The following is a 22,143-nucleotide window of genomic DNA, read 5'->3' on the forward strand; positions in this document are numbered from 1 at the left end:
ATATATGCAATGCATAACTAATAGGTGAGTGCCTGGTAAGATTGAATTGATTCAAAATTAATCAACTCAATTGTATGAAAAACACAACCTGATGTTTGGGAAGGTAACAACATATAATGGTTAACCTATAAGCTAGTAAGTAATAACACTGGAGTTGACAAAAATGAAGTTATGAAGATAATGACATATAAATAACTCTATAGTATCTAGGCCACCAACAGCTAATTAAAATTAAAAAAAATGAAAACATCATAATTATATAGTTTCTTATTCTGTTAAGCAAGATCCAGGAAAGTTTAGAGTATACATATGAAACTTGAATAACAAAAATGATCATGCTAATTATTAATTAATCTAGCATTTAGAAATTGAAAATTTTGAAAATTAAAGAAGTTTTCAGAATATTTTGCAATAGTTATTATCAATAAGGAATACTAGAAGATTAATAATTTTTAAAAGTGTAAGAAAAAATATATTATTAATTAATTAAATTAAAAGAATTAAATTAATAATTAAAAGTGTGATAGAAATAATAAATTTTGCTCGTCTTAAACTTTTTTTGTTATCAATTTTGTCTTTTGATCACAAATATCATAAGAATTTCTTTTATGAAAAAAATATAAGAATAAAAATATCTATATATTTTTATTTTACTAATAAAACTTAGATACATTAACATGACATATAAAATAAGTCTGGTACTGAATTATTAAAAATAAACAACTAAAAATAAATATAAACTTAAAGTGAAAGTTTAACTACTTGAAAATTTTATATAATTTTATTTAATTTTTAATTATATTTACAAAATTTAAATGGATATAAATATTTAAATTAATCCATCCAAGGCCATTGTTTATAAGAAACTTTACAAACATGCCCAAAAAATGAGGGCAAGAACACATTCTTTGAATTTTACCGCCTTTGTTTCAGAAGGGCAAAGATGGAATTTGAAGAAAAGACAGAAGGATAACAGTACACAAAATATTATTGTATCATCATTATTTATATTGGAAATTGGATTTATTATTATAAAAAAGAGTGAAAAAGATGAACGCAACAAGTTAACAACACAAACATAAGAAGGAGGAGAAGCAGAAGCAGCAGCAGCATCATTATCAATCCTTCCATCAAATCAAACAAAAGATTATTATCAGAAAATCATAATAAGGTTCCAACACAACTCAGCTTCCCTCCTGTCTTGTCTCTGTTCCTGTTTCATCACTCTCCGCCACTCTTTCAAGTTTCACCCCCTCACTCAACACCTCTCTCTCTCTCTCTCTCTCTCAGCCATTGATTGCTGGGGGCATGCGTTTATTTTCCCTCTTGTTCATAACTTTCTTCTTCCTTTCTTCACGTTCTCCGAAGCTCAAAGTCCAAACCAACAAATGCCCACACAGATTCTCCTAACCATCTTCTTCCTTTTTCGTCAAAGTTATTCACTTTATTATCTATGATTGCATTTCTACTATTAAAGCTTGCACCTTCCGTAGCTACAATGATTGTATTATGAGCTGGTTTAGATCTGGTTCTGCAGTAACGGTGGCAGGGAGTTCCACCCAGTAACCAGGTGGTAATAAAGTTTCCATTTTTATGAGTGGGGGTGGTGGGGTTGTTGTGAACGTGGGAATGATGGAAGCAAGGATGAAGAAATACCGACAAGTGAGTCCTGAAAGGGCCAAAGTGTGGACAGAGAAGTCACCAAAGTATCACCAGAATAGGAAGGTTCCTGTCATTTACTATCTTTGCAGGAACAGGCAGCTAGAACACCCTCATTTCATGGAGGTTCCTCTTACATCCCCTGAAGGCCTATACCTGAGAGGTATCAAAATATATGGGAGGCAAAAAAAAAAACATTTTTTTTTTAATTTTTACCTTAATAGTAATTATGTTCTTAATGTATTTCCCCCCATTTATGGAATGTGTTTTTTTGTGTGCAGATGTGATTGATAGACTTAATGCATTGAGAGGTAGAGGCATGGCTTCCTTGTATTCATGGTCTTGTAAGAGGTTAGCTAGTTATTGCATTTACTCTCTCCTTTATTTGCTTTTAAATTTGTATGTTTGTGAAACATACAGGGAAATAAAAGTACAAGAATAACAGGAATTTTGAATTTTGGAAGTATCTGCATTCTGTACTTGTCCTTGATATTCTCTTTTAAATTTTGGCCAAGTCAATGCAACTTAAAATTATAGTTTTAGATGAAGCAATCAAGATTGTTTAGCTATGAGTTGATTCATGTTGTGATCAAATTGTTTATATTCAGTATTCACCATGTATATTGTGTTTTATTATGCTTTTCAGAAGCTACAAGAATGGTTTTGTGTGGCATGATCTCTGTCAGGATGATCTAATTCTACCTGCCCATGGGAATGAGTATGTCCTCAAAGGTTCTGAACTCTTTGATGAATCAAATTCAGGTTAAGTACAATATCATGCTTCGGTTTTGTTTATTTCCACAATGTGGTATTTTCCTAGGTCCTGATTGAAAACTTAAGTCATTGTGAAATTGTGTCTACAGATCGATTTAGCCCGATTAACAATGTCAAAATACAAAGCCTGAAGCAGTTACCAGAGCCAGTCTCTTGTAGGAGCCATGATGGAGCTTCCACTTCTTCTAGCCTGAATGGAAAAGAAGCAAGAAACTCTCAAGATGATGATGAGCTTTCCACAGGACAACGCAGCGGTTCCTCTGATGTTTCTCCAGAGTCTACAGCTGGAAAAAGTGATTCTACTAACTTGTCATTGCCAGAGTACAAAATCTACAAGAGTGAAAAGTTGTCAGATGCTTCAACTCAGACAGAAGAACCTAAGAGTATAACCAAAACACAGAAAACTTGTACCAGGGGCGTATCAACAGAAGATGCATCAATGGAATCTGAATGCCATGAGATACATCAAGATGAAGTGCCACATGTGACTGAAAATTCAGAAATCTGTAGGGAAACCATTTCTCCTCCTCCTTCGACTTCTAGTCCCTCATCTTCTGGAGGGAAGATTGAAACTTTGGAATCCTTGATTAGAGCTGATTTGAGTAAAATGAACAGATTTAGGATCATGGATGAGGAGGGACGAATGCCAACCAACACAAGGCTGAAAGCCTCAAATCTGCTGATGCAACTGATCTCGTGTGGATCAATATCGGTGAAAAACCACAGTCTTGGCCTTATTCCTTCCTATAAGGCCAAGTTTTCCAATGGAAAATTCCCTTCCCCATTGTTCTCGACTTCTGTCATGTTGGGGGAATTCGATTGCCTAGCTGAGAATCCAAAGGTTATGGGTCTCAGATTGGAAGACAAAGAGTACTTTAGTGGGAGCATAGTTGATTCTAAATTATCAAATGAACAAGGAGATGGACCTAATGTTCTGAAACGCTCTTCTTCCTACAATGCTGAGAGGTAGGTTCTACTTTCAATTCTTCTCTTGCAACTTTACAAATTAGCATTGGCAAGAATCATGGTTTGGCAAATCATTTTCAACACTGGATGGTGCATCACATGCCTTTTGGTTGGTTTCACAAGGACTGCATTAGTGATATTGTAAGAGAAACACTGAGCAAATGACATAAGGAGTATCTGGGGTCTTATTACTAAGGAATTTGACTCATTTTTGGCATATAGTAATTATTTTCTTATTCAGTGGATATTTCACTACTATTATATAAAGTATAAACACAAAAAAGTTCACTGATCTTCTCATTATTACCAATTCAACATTCATGCAGATGCAATCGTGATCAAATTCTGCAGTACTACTGTATTTTACTTGTGCTTTTGTTCTTTAAATTTCAAATTTAAACATCATTTTAACATTGAATAGTAAGAAAAGAAAAGGTCAATTCAACATCTTTTAGCCCTCCAATCACTTTATCAGTTCTGAATTTGTTCAGGGCATCAGATTCTAAAATGTTTGTGCGGCTAATTTTCTTTGTGTTTCTTTTGCCAGTTGCTTTTAAAAAGTCAAAACAATATTCACTGAAGTGCAAATGCATTCGCATGTTAGATCTTCATTTAGTTAATATTATATAGTATCAAGTCTCATGGTCATGTAAATGGAGTCTTCAAAGATAGGGGCTTCATTGCTTTATAAAGTTATCATACTAAGGAATTAACATCTATATTAGTTCTTTCATTACCTGGCATCATCCACAAATTAAGGAAAAATAAAAAGAAAACAAAATAAAAAAGAAAAGCAAAATACCAGACAAATGGAGATTACAATTCTCTCTTGTGAGCTTCTTTTATTGTCTCCTATGAAATACTAGAATCCCACAAAATGGATTCAAGGCACAATAAAGTTTTGGCATTTATAATAAGGTCTAATAACTATACTTTTGAAACAAAGTTTGGGATGAAATCAGGATTTAATGATAAGGTAAAATTAAATTGAAAAGTAGTAACTCTAGGAATTCTTTTGTGGCTTGATTTTTGGATTAATGTTTCTTTTTGTAATTGATTTTGATTGACATCTGATAGGAACATATAGGCTTAACAACCTGAGCAGTTTTTCATATGTATGAAACCTATGAACAAATGTGCAGGTCAAGTGAAGAGCTGAAATCACAAGACATAGAGGAATCATCCTCAGGACATTCCAAATGCATTTTGCAGTCGGTTAAGGCTTCATTGACCAAGCAGCCACGAAGCGAATCCATGAGATACACAGTTTCTGATGGACCAAGAAAATCCATGGATAGAGTTGATGGCTCAGGCGTATCCCCAGTACCATCCTATGGTAGCAGCAAAAGAATCACCGAACCTTCATCAGCAAAAAAGCAATCAAAGATGATAGAGTCTTTTGAGGAGGAGAAGGTGATCAAAATTGAAGAAAGTTAAGTGTTGACATTATCTTCGTTACTAATGATTCACACTATGTGCTTATAGTCTTCAATCATTGATTGACAAGTTTAATTTTAATCAACAGGCTTGCTTCAGGAGCTCGGGTTATAATCGAATCTAAACCATCTCGCCACACAGCATCTAGCTCTTAAAACCTTTTCTTTCAGAGGTTAGGCCACTAGTAAATACAATATATATAGGTATAGGTATGTAGGTACACATGAAATTTGTAAATCTGAAAAATGAAGACATGTTGTGAGTTGTGACATATAATAGTGTAAGAACCCAGAGTCTGGTATTATATAGTATTGTTACATTGTATAAGACTCAGTGGTATAGTGTATGAATTTTTTTTTCTTTTTTTTCCCCTCTGTCCACACTTGCCACTGCTAGTCAAGCTACCACATCAGAAACATGCAACAATGAAAAAAAAAAAAAAAACCCACCAATGTTCCTAAGAGCATCCTAGTTATGATCTTTGTGCTTATTGCATGGACCTTAGTGGCATGTTATTGGGTTTAATAGGTTTTTCATATAAGTTAATGCAATGACCACAAAAATCATAACCAAGACATCCTCAAACTTGGGTGATTATTGCCTTTTGCTGCATGTTTCAAATGAGACACTATGAAATTTTAAGGAGTAAATGATTCGGGGCGAATGACGGCGTGCCTGGGTAACGGCAAGGAAGTTGGACCTTAAGCATTAAACATATGACTGAAACACTGCAAGGGGTTGGGTAATAGTGCAGGTTTAGTCCCTGTCTCAGTGGTCCTTAAACCTTCCTGTTCATAGGGACTGCTATCTAAAAATGAATTGACTCCACAAGGTTTTTTATATTGTAAATATAGATATTGAGATCTATCTCTTTTGCAACCATGCACTTGTTTCTGTCAAAAACAGTAGTAGGGTCGTATTCTATTTCATTTTTCCTTGGCATTCCTGCTGGTTTTGCTGCTAGAACATGTGAGATTGAAGTTGCCATTGTATTGTATTGTTGTCTTTATCATCAATAACAATATTAATTCTTGAAGTTAAAATGAAGAAAAATGCTCTTTGTTTGGTATTGAATTATTGATAGACCCTTTTGGAAACAATGCAGCTGTAAATTGGAAGTATACCGTTCAAACTTGTTATTTCTGTGTAACAAGGTAGGGTACTTCTTTTGAAGAAAAGACATTCTTATTGCTATTGAAGACAATTATTTTATTACAAAAGAAAACAAAAGGTATGTGCTTCTTAAATAGATTCACGTGTAAGACAGCCTTATTCTAAGACTTTCATGCAGAGGGAATTTAATATTTGTCAGAATGCTTTTTTGTCTGGAAAGATGTATGATGGTTTGGCCTTTGAGATCTTCAGAAACTGGGAAAAATGAATTAATAAATCATGGTATCAGCTTTCACATAAAGCATGAAGAAATTCTGTTTGCTCTCCAGTCTGCACTCTCTTAATTTTTCTCTTTTTGGAGTGATAGTGGGAATTTTTAAATGATGTATGACAGTGTTAGTGTGCAATGATAGAAAAGAAAAGTGTATATTGTACCTAACTGAATGTATATTGACACATCCTGGGTTTTTTTCCCCATGATTAAGGTTTTCCACATTCCATGCATAATCTATGCTTCCATCTTTTATCCAATTAATTACTAATTTAGATTTTTTGTTCATGTGGTAAAAATGGGCCTTCTTTGATTCCAGTATTGTATGCTTCTATCAATTCCTTTTTCAAGGTCAAACATATACTTCTACAGAAATAATTTAGTACTTATTTTATCTTATGTATAACTTAATGTGTGAAGTAAAGTGAGTACAAATTACTGTAATAAGTAATAAGACAACTTGTACTTTCTTTTCCTACTTTATCTCTTAGTTTGACAGGTCAAGTATTAATCCACCATGGATTTGAGCTCTATTTAAGTGTTTGTAAGTCAATGGAATGTTGCATATATAAGATGGAATTTAAATTCCTAACACTTGTTTAAACGAACAAATGAACTGATTATTCGGCTAATCCCAAGTTGGTTAGACAACTTGTACTTTTGCCTCAGCCCTCAAGAGCATGTTAAAAGCCAGTTTAGTTGGGCTAATCTGGCCCAAATAATGCCTGATATATTTGTACTGGGGTGGCCCAAGTCATTCCCTTATGTTATGTGGGGATTGTACAAAATTTGGATTTTGACTACTTTTCTTGAATAAGTTATCTACACCCTGACCAAAAAAAAAAAAAAAAAATCTATACTTCACTTGATTGCCTTAACTGAATTTTACTTGTGAGTTTACTCCATAATCATTTGCACAGTATCCATACCTTGATTTCAAACAGGATCTTAGTTACAAATGTATGACAAGTTTTGAGTTCTGAACAAGATTATTTACATACCACTTGAATAACTGCATTTTCAAGCAATGAATTAACAAATTTTAAGTTTGGCTAAAAAACAATGAGATTATTGCATGCAGCATAAGATGAATAATCTTGTTCCATCTCTTTGGCACAGTTGAAATGCATTTATGGCCGCAAGGTAAGACGTTAATAACTAATATCTATCAATGTATCAAATAAATGAATAATAGATACTAAAAGAAGAAAGAAACAAATGAAATCATGTCACAAAAAAAAAAAAAATTTCTGATGAACATCGTACTATAATAAAATAGCAGTTTAGTTTACCTCAGAGCAAACGGCACACAGGGTAATTTAAGAAGCATGTTTGAGTTTACTGGCAGCAAAATTATGAGAGAGAGAGAGAGAGAGAAATTATACATCATTGTTTTAAGTTTTTACATCATTGTTCTACTGACGTGTTCTTCTTTCAAAGGAATATTACATATCATTCATGAAAATTATACACTTACATTGTTTCGTGTATATTACGGTTAATAGTCAAATTAGTCTTTAAAAAATAATTTTATCTTTTAAAAATTTTATTAATCAAATTACTTTTTTAAATATTATAAATTATTATTTATCTTTTAGTCACTTAATTAACAATTTTTTTCTATAATTAATAATATAAAAAGTTAACTTATATCATACATAACATATAACATACTCAATTAGTAAACAAATATATTTATAAAAATATATTAATTTAATGTCATTAAGTTATATTAGGATTAGAATTTATATAATTAAAAAAATAGACTAATTTGATAGATTTTCATAAATATATTTATTCAATGACTAATTCAATCTATTAGATATCATGTATACTGTAACAGTTAATAATTTTTTGCTATGTAGTAAATTAATAAAACAAATTAAAAAACATATTAGATATATATATATATATATATATTAAATAATAAATTATAATTAATTTATTAATAATTAATTATATTAAATAATTATATCTCTATTTAATTAATAATTTATATTAAGCACTTGAGACTGCAAAACAGTGCAATGTTGACTTAGTCATGTGATTTTTTATACAAATAATAGAATGGTTCATGCTGCACCCCACCCACGTCACATGAAAATAATAACCTTGGATATAAACATAAAAAATATATAAAAAAACAACAATTTATGTCCGCAGAGCTTAATAATTCTAGAAATAGAAGAGCTGTGATTCCTATCTATACTTATCACATTTTTAGTTGAAAACGTTGGATTATATACGAAGCTTATGGTATACCCGTGCCAGGATCAGATCCATGGCCTTGGTATCTGTGAATAGAAAATATTATAATTTGTATGAAGGGCCATGGCACGTGCAAGTCTTACTTCAAACTCCTGCCATCATGTGCCATACTGCCATTCGTATTCTTATATTATTAGCTATTTTACAAAAATACTACTAAAATGATATTTAAAAATTTATATTGATTTTAAAAGAATTCTTGAAATATTTAAAATATAATAAGAACAATTAAATATTAGATATATATTTTAAGAAAGGACTTAAAAAAAAAAATTTTATATTTTAAAAATTTGGTGATTGTATATAAGTAATTTTCTTTTAAATGAGCACATTTTTTAAAAAAATTAAAAAAAAATCTAAAAGTCAAATTTTATTCTAGTTATTTGTACTATTTTTTAAATAGTTATTTAAATATTTTTTGAAAACTTGAATCAAATACATAAATTATTTACTAAATTTAAAATTTATTTGTCACTTATAAAAATATATGATATTCTTTTATTATTTTTGTCATGTTTTTAAATCAGTAACCTTATTTGTTATTTGTATTTTATGAAACAATTCTTTTTAGTTTGATCTTTCGAATGCAATTATGATAGTTAATCTAAAATACAATTAAAAATAAATGCATTATTATTCGCCTAAAAAAAGTCAAAGAATCCAGAATTGCAGATATTGTTTACTCACACTTCAACATTGGAAGACTTATTCATAAACTAGACACATCTGTTTCCTTCATAAAAGGCCTGGCTGAAAATGTTTGGTCCTGGTTATTGCAATATTGTAAAGTCATCAGCAAGTTGCACATTTATACCAAAAAAAAAAAATCAGCAAGTTGCATTTGATTATTTAGGATGTATTTATTTAGGGTAAGATTATATATAGTAAGGGTGTGTAACATTTGGACACCAAATAAAAGAAGGGTGTGCAACATTTATTTGATGAAGTTTTAAAAATATATTTGAGAAACGTCATTGTGTTCCCTCTTGATTCTGTTCACACAATGAAACTTGTATACAATATATATAATATAGGAAGAGTTTCAAGTGTACTGAAAATATCGGTGTTCTAGTTATTTTAACCGTTGATCTGAATTATAAAAAATATATATAATATATATTAATTGAAATCAACGATTAAAATAACTAGAATACCGGTATTTTCGCTACACTTGAAATTTTTTCATTAATATAATATATCCAGAACTAGCAGCTAAGGTTGTAGTGTCCAGCCACCAGAATTAGAAAGTGACCCTTCTTAATTGGGATAATAATAATAACACAATTTGCTTAATCCGCATAGTACATACATACTAATGCAACAACATGGCATATTCAACTATTGATGCCTTTAATTATAAGATGCCTATTTATTCTAAAAAACTGCATGCGGAGTAGCAACAATGATGCTATATAACCTGCATGATTTGATGATAGCTACCGTTCAGGTACATACACCGATCGAACACCCTTAATATCTGTATAAAAAATTAAAAATATAATTATTATTAATTAATTATATATTTTAATTTTTTTAATTAATGAAACAACAAAAGTATAAATTTAATTGTTAAAAAAATACTAATATCAAAACAATATTTATTATAAAAAATTCATAATAAACATAGCATATATGTATTATAGTATCACTACAACACAAACAGAGAATTGCGGTGGCTAGTTAACGTCGGTTCATGTAACCACCACTAAGTTGAAAGATTGCGGCTGTTTGATCGGCGATTTTATTAACCGCAGCAACATTTGATAAATTAGCTTAATACCTGCTAAAGCCTAAAAGACCATTTTAATTTGGGACTTTTCCAAAACCTGAACATTTGAACTTCTTTCAAACACCCTAATCCACAAATCCTCTTTCTCCCACAAACCCTTACCAATCCGTTGTCTTTCACTGCGGCCTAATTAATTAGCCTAATGAATATGAAGAAGGAGCTTATTTATTGATTTGTAGAAGTAATTAATACATCAATACAAGATTATTTTATTGTTAGTTTAAAAGTGAATATTACTATAACCTCAAATGGATTCATTTTGTACTCAAACATTGTAATTAGATTTTATGATCAATTATTGATGATTATGTTTATCTTCTTATATTAGTTAAGTTCATCGCATGTATATTAATAATATTAAGTGTATTTTCTAATATAAATATCTTAAATTTGATCAATCATTATGTAAAAGGAAATAGGAGTATGACAAGAAAAAGGGTCAAGAGCGTGTAATGTTACCAATTTTTTAATTTCACGGTAGATTGCGGCGGTTTAAACCGCTTATTTTTTTTAACCCGTGTGCTAAATTGCAGCGGTTTTAGAATTGCCGCAAGAATCGCGTCCACTCGAAAACAACTAAAACATAGCGGCGGTTTGGAAACTGCCGGTAAATATGAAGCAAAGTGTGTCAGTCTCATTTAGCGGCGGTTTTCTATTGGTGTGCCGCGGCGTCTATATCCATGGCGGTCCGGTTAATCACTGGCATTTGATTTTGCGACGGTTTAAAATCGCCGCTAATCAAAAAAAAAACCGCTGCCAATTTGTGTCTCCCTTGTAGTGTATCTTTAACATGATGCTTAACTTACTAAAAAAAGGTAAATAGATAATTTAATAAATTTTAAATATCTTATATTTTATTTTTAAAGTAAGTTAGACAATTTAAACATCATAATAAAGACATCATAAAATTCAATATATATATATATATATATATAGAGGTTTCTGATGACTAAGGTTATAATGGTTAAAAATGACTAAGAATGGATTAACTTATAAACACATAAAATATGGAGAGTACATCATAATAAAGACATCATAAAATTCAAAATATATATATATATATATATATATATATATATATATATATATATATATATATATATATATATATATATATATAGAGGTTTCTGATGACTAAGGTTATAATGGTTAAAAATGACTAAGAATGGATTAACTTATAAACACATAAAATATGGAGAGTAGCATGCAGGTTGTTAGTTAGTGAGTTTGATCACGTTATATGTTAGGGATTACCGATTACGTAAAGTAAGAAATGAGTTGACCAAAATTATGTGCATATTGTGTGGGTAACATTAAAAAGTTAAAAATTCATTACAATATTGGATCAATAAAAACTCCTTAATTATTAATCTATTATCTATTATTTATTATATATTTATAATTTTATAATTAAAATATACCACATGTTACTTTCATTGTAATTGAAATTTAATCTTTTCTTTAAAATTAGAGTGTTATCTCCTCCTTTCTTTTTTTTCTTTATTTCTTTCATTTCTTTACTCACTCTATTTCTCTTATATATTATTATCAATGACTAATTACAAATTTGATAATCAAAATGTACAATATCGCATTCTCTAATTATAATTATAATTAAAATTAAAATTGAAATATTGAAATTAAAACATAACTATATTATATTACTAAATTAACAACCAATATATTACATGACATTTTTTCATTAAAATTGAGATAAAATATTTTTTTCAAAAATAATAAACTTCCTTCTTCCATCCTCTTATTTACTTCTCTCTCCTTCTCTATTTCTCTCTATCCTTCCATTCTATATATAACTTATAATATATATTAATAATTTGACAAACTAAAATATGTCACAAGATATTTTTTTATTACAATTAAAATAAAATATTTTTTTCAAAAATTAACAAACTCTCTCTCTCTCTCCTTCTTTTTTATCTTTTTCTCTTTTCTCTCATTCTCTATTTCTATTTTCTCTACATTTGTGTTTTATAAAAACTTAAATTAATAAAATAATATAATTCAAATAAACTCATAAAATTATAAAAAATACATTAAATTTATAATTAAATATAATTAAAAAATAATCCTATAATATTATTTACATAAAAAATATGTTATTATTATTATTATTATTATTATTATTATTATTATTATTATTATTATTATTATTAGTTTTAAATTTTTACTATTTATCTTTTTAATATATATTTTCGTATTTCTTTCTTTAAATATTTATTATATATAATTTGGAGAGAATACTAATATTGTGATTAATAATTAATTAATTAGAATAAAAATTTAATTATTTAAAAAATTAATTTTGAATTAATTTTATAACTATCAATATAACTATTAATTAATTTTATATCTCTTACTTTAAAAATTATTTTTTTTAAATAATTGAATCTTTGGAGAGGAGATGACGCTTTAATTTTAGAGGGAAATATTGAATTTCAATTGTAATGAGTGACATGTGACATATTTTAGTTGTAAAATTAGTAATATATAATAGATATAATAGATAATAAATAATAAATTAATAATTAAGAAGTTGTAAGAAGTTTTATTTTTTATTGAAAGATACCAATCCGATGGTATCTTTCAATAAGTTGCTATATGGATAAGACAGCATTTAATAGTTTTCAGTATTTAGTGTTACCTACTAAATAATTTTTTTTTTCTTCACATAAAAGCCCCACTACTTTATTCTACAATAATTTCTAACAAATAATGTGATCAAACTTACTAACAACCTGTATACTACTCTCCATATATTATGTATTTATAAGTCGGTCAAATTTTAACCATTCCTAACCATTAACTGCTTCTCTGGATAAGGAGTATCAAAACTGACTTCTACATCTCTAATTGAACATATATTTTATTCTTACAGGTATAGTGCTGATTTGGTACTCTTTGTTTATTACCATTATAACTTATATCTCATTGAATTTCATGCTTAAAATAAAAGTTGTGGTATTAGAAAAATAAAATACAATTAAACCTCCATACATCTCTATAGTTAATTAACATTCCATAATTTAAAAAGTTAGTATCCTTCATTGGCACTCAAATTAAAGAAACCCTGAATCTTATTCCATTCACACACCACAAATTAACATTATAATAATTATATGGTTATGCCAACTTCTATATATATATGTAACAACCTTTAAACCTGGTCATGTACGTACCTCAGCTCAAAGAAATAAACAGATATCATTAGACCCTCTAACTCTCACTTAATTACAATGGATGCTCACCAAGAAACACTGATATTCAACAATGATTATGAGGTGCATGATTTCACTGAGGACCCCAACTTTGATCAGCTCATCAATTTAATTAGAGGGGATAATAATAATGAAGATGATGCTGCTGTGTTCTTTAACTATGGTTCAGACATTATCATCAATGATTGCTTCCTTGATGATAATCAGAATCAGAATGATTTACTTCTTCCATGCCCTACTACTGCCCATAACCCATATGATCAGATTCATCAGAGCCATAACAACAATAGTAGCAATGAAGTGATGATGAATAATGTGTGTGATACTAATCTTATTAGCTCCTTCTCTTGCTTTGATGAAGGGGTGGTTAATAGAGAAAATGAAGGAGAGTATTCTTCTGCAACCACAACTGCAACTGATGAGGCTAATCTTAGTGGTAAACCAAGGGTGAAAGCTGATAGGTCCAAGACTCTCATCTCTGAGAGGAGGAGGAGAAGCAGAATGAAGGAGAAGCTTTATGCACTCCGCTCTTTGGTCCCTAACATAACAAAGGTGTGTCATCATGTCTCAATCTTTTCTTAAGTTATGTTTGGTTATTGTTTTTGTTAGAATATAATTAGAATCAATTAGGATCAAATAGAATTATTTAGTATATCTGAATATTTATTATAAGAGATTACGTCTTTATTATTATGATTCTCTTAGTACCTATAAATACTCTTTTATAGTGTATCATTCTAGACAACTTGAATAGACAACTTGATTACATTCAATAATATACAAATCCTTACTACAGTTTACTCTCTTGTTTCTAACAGTTTTATATGCTTGTTCCTCAACTCAAATGTATTACATTGATTTGGAAATTAATTAAATGCAAACTATACATACATGTGTCAGATGGATAAGGCATCGATCATTGGAGATGCATTATCGTACGTGCATGAGCTTCAAGCACAAGCTAAGAAGCTCAAGGCTGAGGTTGCAGGACTTGAAGCATCTCTGTTTGTGTCAGAGAATTATAAAGCATCCTTTGATGACAATTACATAAAAACTGTTCAAGTCACACACAATAGCCACCCGATCAACAAGAAGATAGTGCAGGTTTATATGATTTGATAATGTTCTTGATCATTTTCCATAAGTTTCTAGTTGGATTTTGCATGTGACTAACATATTATGATGTGTGCTTTGTAGATAGAGATGGTTCAAGTGGAAGAAAGAGGGTATTATGTGAAGATAGTGTGCAACAAAGGAGGAGGAGTTGCTGCATCACTCTACAGGGCTCTCGAGTCTCTTGTGGGTTTCAGTGTTCGGAATTCGAACTTTGAAACTGTTTGTGACACTATACTACTTACATTTACATTGAATGTGGGTTACTCTACTTCAGTCTAATGAATCTTTGTTTTGTTTTAGTGAGTCAAGAATTTGCTTAAGAATAATTAATTTAATCACTACTATGTGTTGTTGGAAAACAGGTTAAAGGCTTTGAACCAGAAGTTAACCTGCCAAACTTGAAGCTATGGGTGACAGGCGCTCTTCTCAACCAAGGCTTTGAATTCATGGGAAATTTTCATTATTGACATTTCACTATAGACGTTTGTTCAAACCATGTTTTTGACTTCTATGATTCCAAATCAAAACAACTTTTCAAATGTAACCCTTTATAGTCATCACTCATTAGTGTAACTGCAAGATTAAGTGGTAGTTTGGATTGGTTTTTTTTTATTAAAAAAGTATTTTTTAAAAAAATAAAATATTTTTATTTAATTTAAAATCTATTTGAATATGTTTTTTTAAAAAATTATTTTTATTAAAAAAAATTATTTACTTTTTCTAAAAATTAACAATATTTTACTTTAAATAAAACAAAAATAAAAGACGTTTTTAATATTTAATTTTTTTTTAAAAAAATCTATCCAAATATAAAATATTCTTTTTCAGTAAAAAAAAATATTTTATTTTTTTAAAAAATACTTTTTCAAAAACCAATCTAAATTGACCCTGATATGATGACTCTTATTACCACTCTACCGTTAGTTGCTTCATAACTTCGTTCTATGTAGTTTTGCAATTTCTACATTAAAAAACAGCAATGCTGTTACTTAGGACAATTAAGTTTTTGGACAGGCTTCAGTTGTCTAAGTAATTATAATGTACCATTTCATTTTCTTTTTTGGCTGTTACAACCTATTATTTCAGAAAAGGTATTATAGAAGGCAGAAGAAGCTATTTAAATTTCAACCCATCGAGTTAGAAATACTGAAATAATTCACGTACAACGGTGTTTCAACATTATCTAAATTGCAATACATTATGTGTAAACTGTAAAGCTTTCACGAAGGGCACCACATGTTCCAGTCAAACTATATTTGTGGCATCCTGATTTTCACAACCTTAAACTAAACCTAAACCAATAAGGAGACACATGAATATAATTATGGCAGTAAATGGCCAACTTCAACGCCTTAATCACCATGAAAATCAACAAACAGCAATGCGCTCTGTATTTTATTGTTGATCTCCATTCTCCAGCTTCATTAATGAAATGAACAAGGATCGAGGTCTCTGATCATTAGTTGCAATGCTTCATGTTGAAGACTTGAAGTACAAGATCTTTGTTGATGATGCCATCAATCGTCGCATCAAGTACAAATTTGAGGGTATCTCCTGCAATCAACCTTCAGCTCTATAATCAGTTTGTAGCAGATGAAGTTCATTACAAGGAATGTTTAGTGGCATTCACATGAACGTAAACACATAGCACGGTTAAAATTGGCATTAATGAGGTCTCTGATAGGCTGAAGCCTCCTATTTACTATTGAAATTTGGGACAATAGTTAGTAAGGAGGTTCAAGAATCAAGAGAATGAAGAGTAAATTACTATTATAACAAATAAATTGAGATATTAAATATATATAAAAGATAAGATTGCATAAAACAAGTACCATTCGATGGACTGTTCTGATTCCCTGCTTATTGATGCTTATACAGACACCCCCAATGATTGAGTACTCATTTTGCGGAGACACCAATATTTGCGCTGTTCATTTGCATTAATCCACGTGAGATTATATAAGAATGGATGAACAAGCTATAAAGCCACCCACAGGGATATAAGCATTCAGTAGGTCCAATTCACAGCACCTAGATGAGAGAGCCTGAATAATGATGTACATACTATGTGAGCAGCTAAGAACTTTCATCCACCTGGACCACACTCATCATCCACAAAGTCTCTTGTCCTGCAAGGACATTTCCATCATAACTTGGTATGCATATCATGTAGCAAGTATATTGTAAAGTATACATGAAATATTAATTCAAGGCGCACCAGAATATAAACAATATCCTGGCAAAGTCACAGACAATAATTTCATTTGAAACAGCAATTAATTTTATCAATGCAAAAACTGCATTAATGGCTTAATATTTGATGCCAAACTCAGTATACTTTGCCCATAAATTTTTCTGTCAGATAAAATGGGAGTTGAACTTCACCTGAGTTTTGGAGAAGCTATGGACATCGTTCCCTTTTCACTCTAGCAATGCCACCCAAAGATTTTAACAAGCTTTTACTGTGTTTGATAGCCCTCATCATTTATCCCCTTGGACAAGATCTGCAGTACTGTACCCTTGGTAATCCAGGCAGTCATTTCTGGTTGTATTTCAAAGGGGTTAAGAGGATGCTTGTTTCCATTATCAAGCTGCACACCATACACAAATGGTAATTTAAGGGTAAGGAAACTCTCTGGTGGTAAGATCACTTGACATCCAAGGCTGAACTGCAATTTCCGTTCACGATCTGGAACTGACATAGGTAGGCATGATGTCTACAAGGAGAATAATATCGAATTTAGCAGAATGTACAACGATCACAACATAATAATAGAAGTCCTATAAAAAATGCTGGGCAAAGAGGTAATGACAATGCACAACTGGATTTAATCAAACACCATCACCTTATTAATCTAACTCCACCAATGCAGCATTTCAGGGATAGTATACTAAAAAGAAACAAGTAACTCTAAAGGTTTTCTGGTCCTCTGCTGACTGAATAATGTTTTGGTGGTTCCTACCAATTGCAAAAATGAGACCATGGAAAATACTACATATATCAAGGCCACTGGAATCTATAACTACACAACAGAAGGTTGTTACCGCCAGTCACTAAACTCATTTCTCGACATATTTCACTCTTATCTACCAAAAGCCTACCATCTAAAATATGCAAAATATTATACAGTTACATTAACGATTTCAAGACATGCATACTGAAACGATAAAGACATACCTCGAATTGTATGTTAGGGCATGTTGCTAGGATCACAGGAAATGGAGGTGTAACCTACAGCAATAACATAGATCAGGATCCTGATTTGTAAAATAAGAATTACACCCAAAAAGAGGCTCAGCATGGAGAGAAATTTATCGGAACCAGCATTGATGTTTAAGTATTAATATGCATTAAATTAAAAGGGGGGAAACAAAAATCAATGATGCTAAGTGAAACTCAAAAATGCTTAAATGAGCAGCAAACCATACCATGAATATTCTCTTAAGCTGTGAGATACCACTGGCAAACTTAACCTTTGGTGTATCTTTCTTATTCCTAGAATTCCTGCAGTGCGGACAGATCATGTAGATAGGCAAGTTGCGGTTCAACATCGAGAATGCAAGATCATCACCATCCATATTAATAGCTTGAAGATCCCTCCCAAATTCTTTTGCATGATTTGGGGCCTTTGCCAACTCAGCCACGGATGCCAAATTGTGTTCATTTGGTGGAATGGAAGTATATATTAGTCCATCTGAAGTCAAATCACCGTTAGCAATCATTTCACTTGATTTGGCCACATCTCTTTCCTTATTTATGAAAGCACCATGAATTTCATTTGAGCGTCGATGCACTTTGCCCCAGGAAGCATTCTTGCTGACTTTAGCATGATAAACCTGATTTCTGCCAGTAGGGTCCATAGAAGAAGATCTGCGAGATTCTTCGGAGAAAGAATATAAAGATCCAAGTTCGGTTAGATGGTCTGCATTTAACAGGAAACGATGCCCATGGGGGCACTCATGCTCAAAGCCAACATACACCATCACATTCTTTGCATAAGAATGTGATTGGCTCCTCTCACCACCGTTCATGTGTACAGGCACCACGTTGCTACCTATCTTTAAGAATGGATCACTACCTCTGTTGCTATTATTGCCATTACTATCAACGGGTCCCTGAGTAAATGATATATCTTGAGATTTTTGAGATAACTGATGATCAGTAGCTGTATTAACTCGTTCTGCGATCTGATTACTGGGATTACTTTGCTTTGTACCCTTCTCTGAACCTGATATAGGCAATTTCTTTTGCTGGAGAGGAGGGAATCCTGAATCAGCAGCCACTGATCCAGCAACAACCTCAGAAAAAGGTTTTCTCATTTTGGGCATAGGAATTCCTCTACCAAAACTTATCTTTTTATCATCAGGCTTTATATTTTCTAACGATGTTTTATGATCTTCTGCTCCATTCAGGACAGCTGGATAGGGTTGTCTGACTCCAGTTTTCTTTGCATCTGCAATATGTTCAACCTTGGGTGGCAGAATTACAGAATCTTGCTTTCCTGTGCTCTCTGTCAAACCATTTGGTCTTTTCTGTTTCTCTAGGTATACTGTCCACTTCAAAAGAAACTTTTGAGTGGCACAAAACCCACTCTGAATTAAGCCTTTAGAAGGTTCATAGTATCTTGCACCCCCAATACGAAGCAAACTCCAAGAAGAAGATTGAATAGGTCCCACAGATTTTACTTCTGGTAGTTTGACTGCAGGAAGTAGCTCATCACAGTCAGAAAAGCAAATAGCATCAGCTGATTCAAAATCAAAGGGATCAGGACGTAACTGTCGAGAACGTCCACAAGCACACGCATGAAGGAAAAAATAGCCACTGGAATGTGGCTTGTGTGAATCTCCTGAATCTAAATTACCAATCTCAACATCATGTCTTTGGTGCATGCATGGTTTGCCTGTCAAACTAACAGCATCACACAATTGCCTTCCGGATTTCCAAATGGAGGTGCACTCCTCTTCCAAATTTTTTGCAAAGTGTTGCACTGCAGGTCCTTTGACCATTGCGTGAAACGCATGTAAAGCCTTCTCTAAATGGGCTTCATGTTGTGAAGTAGGATAACAAGGAGGTAAGTCCTTCAAATAAATCTCCTTTGCAGTTGGAATGGCTTTTTGGCACCATGAAGTCGAAAATTTAGTGTTCAGCCCTCTACCACTTTGCAACCAAGATACTGCAACATCAAAAGTATTTGTGCCCTTCAAAAATCCTTCTGCCGCTGGTAAGGCAGTGTTCCTTGGACGGGGTTTTCTTTTAATCATTTCCAATTCATCCAAGCAACCCCCTTTTGCACAGAGAACTCTGCTCAAAATATGATTACTAGAAGTTAACCAAACTTCAAAATTTGGAAGATCCGGAGTAGTGTATGTTTTCCCTGATGCAGCTGAGGCAGCAGCTGCAGCAGCAGCGACTGCAACCATACCAACACCTGCAGCTGAGCCACTGTTGGTATTGACTGGTCCCCCTCTCCCTCTCAAAATATCAGCTTGCCTGTAAATGAACTCTTTAAGAGATATTAAATCTTCTTTGCTTGAACTTTGCCCATGGGTTTCCAACAGGAGGGAATCGGATGTTGCTTTCCCATTTAACACATCTTCAACAAGTCCACTGGCAAAGTCAAGAGATTCACCTTTTTTATTAGAAAACTGATCTAACAATATAACTGCTCTCGATGCATCAAGTGAGAACAAAGGTGCAGAGACTGGGGTAGCCCCTCTCACACCAGAGTGATTTATTTCAGAACCTGATAAGGTACGGCATTTCTTAATCAGAAAACGAATTTGTGCTTCAAGTGAAGACTGTAGTTTCTTCCTAAATCCACCTTCAGATCGACTTGCGGGGCGTGCCAGCACAACTACTGAACCAGAACCTTTTGCAGGCAAGTTTGTTTTGGCCACTGTATTCAAACTTGAAGACTGACTAAGAGAAGAGGCATCAGAAGTGTCCTCCCCATTTGTGCTTGAATTGGATAAACTAGAGAAATCATCCACAAATACAAACAGTATGACAGGTATGCACTGTCCTGGAAACAAAGAAGGATAAGAACCTAATCCTGACATGAGAGATATGGCCGAAGCATTGCGACTCAAGTTACCACCACCTCTACCTGGAGAAGAAGAACTGTTTCCCGACGTGGAAGGTTGCAAAGGGGATGACATCGAATGTGAGCGGGACGGTAATGGCGGCGTAGTAGCCTGCGATAGTGTAGCTTGGGATCTTACGAACGGAACCATAGCATGCTTGGCTGCTTGTAGTACACGAAAATTCCTCAAAATCTTAGTATTAAAATGTGACCCCTCCTGAATATATACGATAACATGGCAAACCTGCATTTCTAGATTGTTAATTAAAACAACTCTACACAACTTCAAATATTATCATCTAAATCTCATCCGTACAAATTTCTTAAGCTCACAACTCCAATCGATAACAGTATAACTATAATTGAAAAACCCTACTCTAATTCTTCAAGTTTGGAACGCTCAACACCATGGCAAATTCACTTCTTTAAAGTTTTGAAACAACAATAGGATTAGATTAGGAAAACAAAACTCATTAATATTAGTGTTGTAGCATTTGCAAATAAGATACTTGGAGAGAATCAAAATGTCTTACAGAGAACATGAAAAGCGTTCCCTGGAGGTCGCCGAACTCGTGCTCCTCCGCAACAGAATCAAATCCCGGCGCGGGGTCTTCGAATCCATGAATCACGGGGCAGCGCGTGGAGCAGAACTGCAGGAACAGAATCCCGTTATCGCGGTCGCGGAAATAACTGATTCTCCTGCTTTTAAACCACTCCCTGGCGTCGTCATCGTGGAGGAGCAGCGGCTCGTCGAGGCTGCCGGAGCCGAAGACGTTAGAGTCGACGAGGCGGTTGAGGAGTTGGGCGGAGTCATCGTGGCGGCGGGCGATGACGCCGACGACGACGACTCCGTCGGAGCGAGGGGGAGCTGGAGGTTGGTGGTCGGAGGAGGAAGGCGGAGGCAGCGGCGGCGGTGAAGGGGAATGAGGAGGGCGGATGAGAACACGAACTGGAGAGGGAGAAGGGTTCCGTTTTCGCGCGTCCATAGCGTGGTTCTTCAAGATTGGGAGCTTCGGCAATGCTCTTCTTCCTTTAACATCTTCATCTTCATCCCCCTAATTATTTTGTTTTGATTTATAATTTCTTCCTTTTAATGTTGCAGTTCGCTAATCACTATTCACTACTTTTCTTTCTACCCCTTTTGTAACGTGGACTTCTTAGTTCGTGTACGGTCTCAACTCTCAACGATTCAACTCAAAACAAGTTTTATTACTAAAATTGTACTACACTTTAAATTTATTGAAAATTTATAACGTGTATGTTTAAACTTTTGTTGTTCATCAAAATTAAAGTAAACAAAAACTTTTTTCAGAACATCTTAAACCTTTGTTTTTCGTTTTGTAAGATGCAAGCTAAAGTGCTAAATATTAAAAATGCGTTAAAACTTCGAAAGTAATTTGAAATTGATTTTAAAATTAAATACTATATTAT

The 22,143-nt window shown here is 32.6% G+C and overlaps 3 protein-coding genes across 9 annotated transcripts; 2 read left to right on the forward strand and 1 right to left on the reverse strand.

The window, feature by feature from the left end:
- The first annotated feature begins 1,031 nt into the window (after positions 1-1,031).
- On the forward strand, positions 1,032-6,456 carry LOC112771907 (protein SOSEKI 3). 2 transcript variants are annotated; one of them, XM_072225522.1, is made up of 7 exons: positions 1,032-1,822; positions 1,941-2,010; positions 2,306-2,421; positions 2,523-3,399; positions 4,542-4,830; positions 4,923-5,008; positions 5,942-6,456. In XM_072225522.1, the coding sequence occupies exons 1-6, from the start codon at positions 1,594-1,596 to the stop codon at positions 4,989-4,991; spliced, it is 1,650 nt and encodes a 549-aa protein (XP_072081623.1). In that variant the 5' UTR covers positions 1,032-1,593; the 3' UTR covers positions 4,992-5,008; positions 5,942-6,456. The 2 variants fall into 2 exon arrangements, with proteins under 2 accessions (XP_072081623.1, XP_072081624.1); XM_072225523.1 differs by lacking the exon at positions 5,942-6,456 and having other exon boundaries at positions 4,542-4,831; positions 4,925-5,911.
- Positions 6,457-13,422: 6,966 nt separating this feature from the next.
- Positions 13,423-15,755, forward strand: LOC112771854 (transcription factor FER-LIKE IRON DEFICIENCY-INDUCED TRANSCRIPTION FACTOR). Its single transcript, XM_025816671.3, has 4 exons — positions 13,423-14,065; positions 14,414-14,617; positions 14,711-14,884; positions 14,992-15,755. The coding sequence occupies exons 1-4, from the start codon at positions 13,532-13,534 to the stop codon at positions 15,094-15,096; spliced, it is 1,017 nt and encodes a 338-aa protein (XP_025672456.1). The 5' UTR covers positions 13,423-13,531; the 3' UTR covers positions 15,097-15,755.
- LOC112769323 (uncharacterized) lies at positions 15,746-22,081 on the reverse strand. Of its 6 annotated transcripts, none has more exons than XM_029294990.2 (7): positions 21,246-22,047; positions 18,059-20,956; positions 17,808-17,861; positions 17,015-17,346; positions 16,661-16,758; positions 16,462-16,556; positions 15,746-16,183 (listed from the first exon to the last, which is right to left on the reverse strand). In XM_029294990.2, the coding sequence occupies exons 1-4, from the start codon at positions 21,696-21,698 to the stop codon at positions 17,089-17,091; spliced, it is 3,663 nt and encodes a 1,220-aa protein (XP_029150823.1). In that variant the 5' UTR covers positions 21,699-22,047; the 3' UTR covers positions 15,746-16,183; positions 16,462-16,556; positions 16,661-16,758; positions 17,015-17,088. The 6 variants fall into 6 exon arrangements, with proteins under 6 accessions (XP_029150823.1, XP_029150821.1, XP_072080595.1 ...); XM_029294988.2 differs by having other exon boundaries at positions 15,746-16,194; XM_072224494.1 differs by having other exon boundaries at positions 16,462-16,758; positions 18,059-20,652; positions 20,737-20,956; positions 21,246-21,913.
- Positions 22,082-22,143: the final 62 nt, after the last annotated feature.

The sequence above is a fragment of the Arachis hypogaea genome, chromosome 18, assembly GCF_003086295.3.
Source record: "Arachis hypogaea cultivar Tifrunner chromosome 18, arahy.Tifrunner.gnm2.J5K5, whole genome shotgun sequence".
In the NCBI taxonomy this organism is placed as follows: Eukaryota; Viridiplantae; Streptophyta; class Magnoliopsida; order Fabales; family Fabaceae; genus Arachis; species Arachis hypogaea.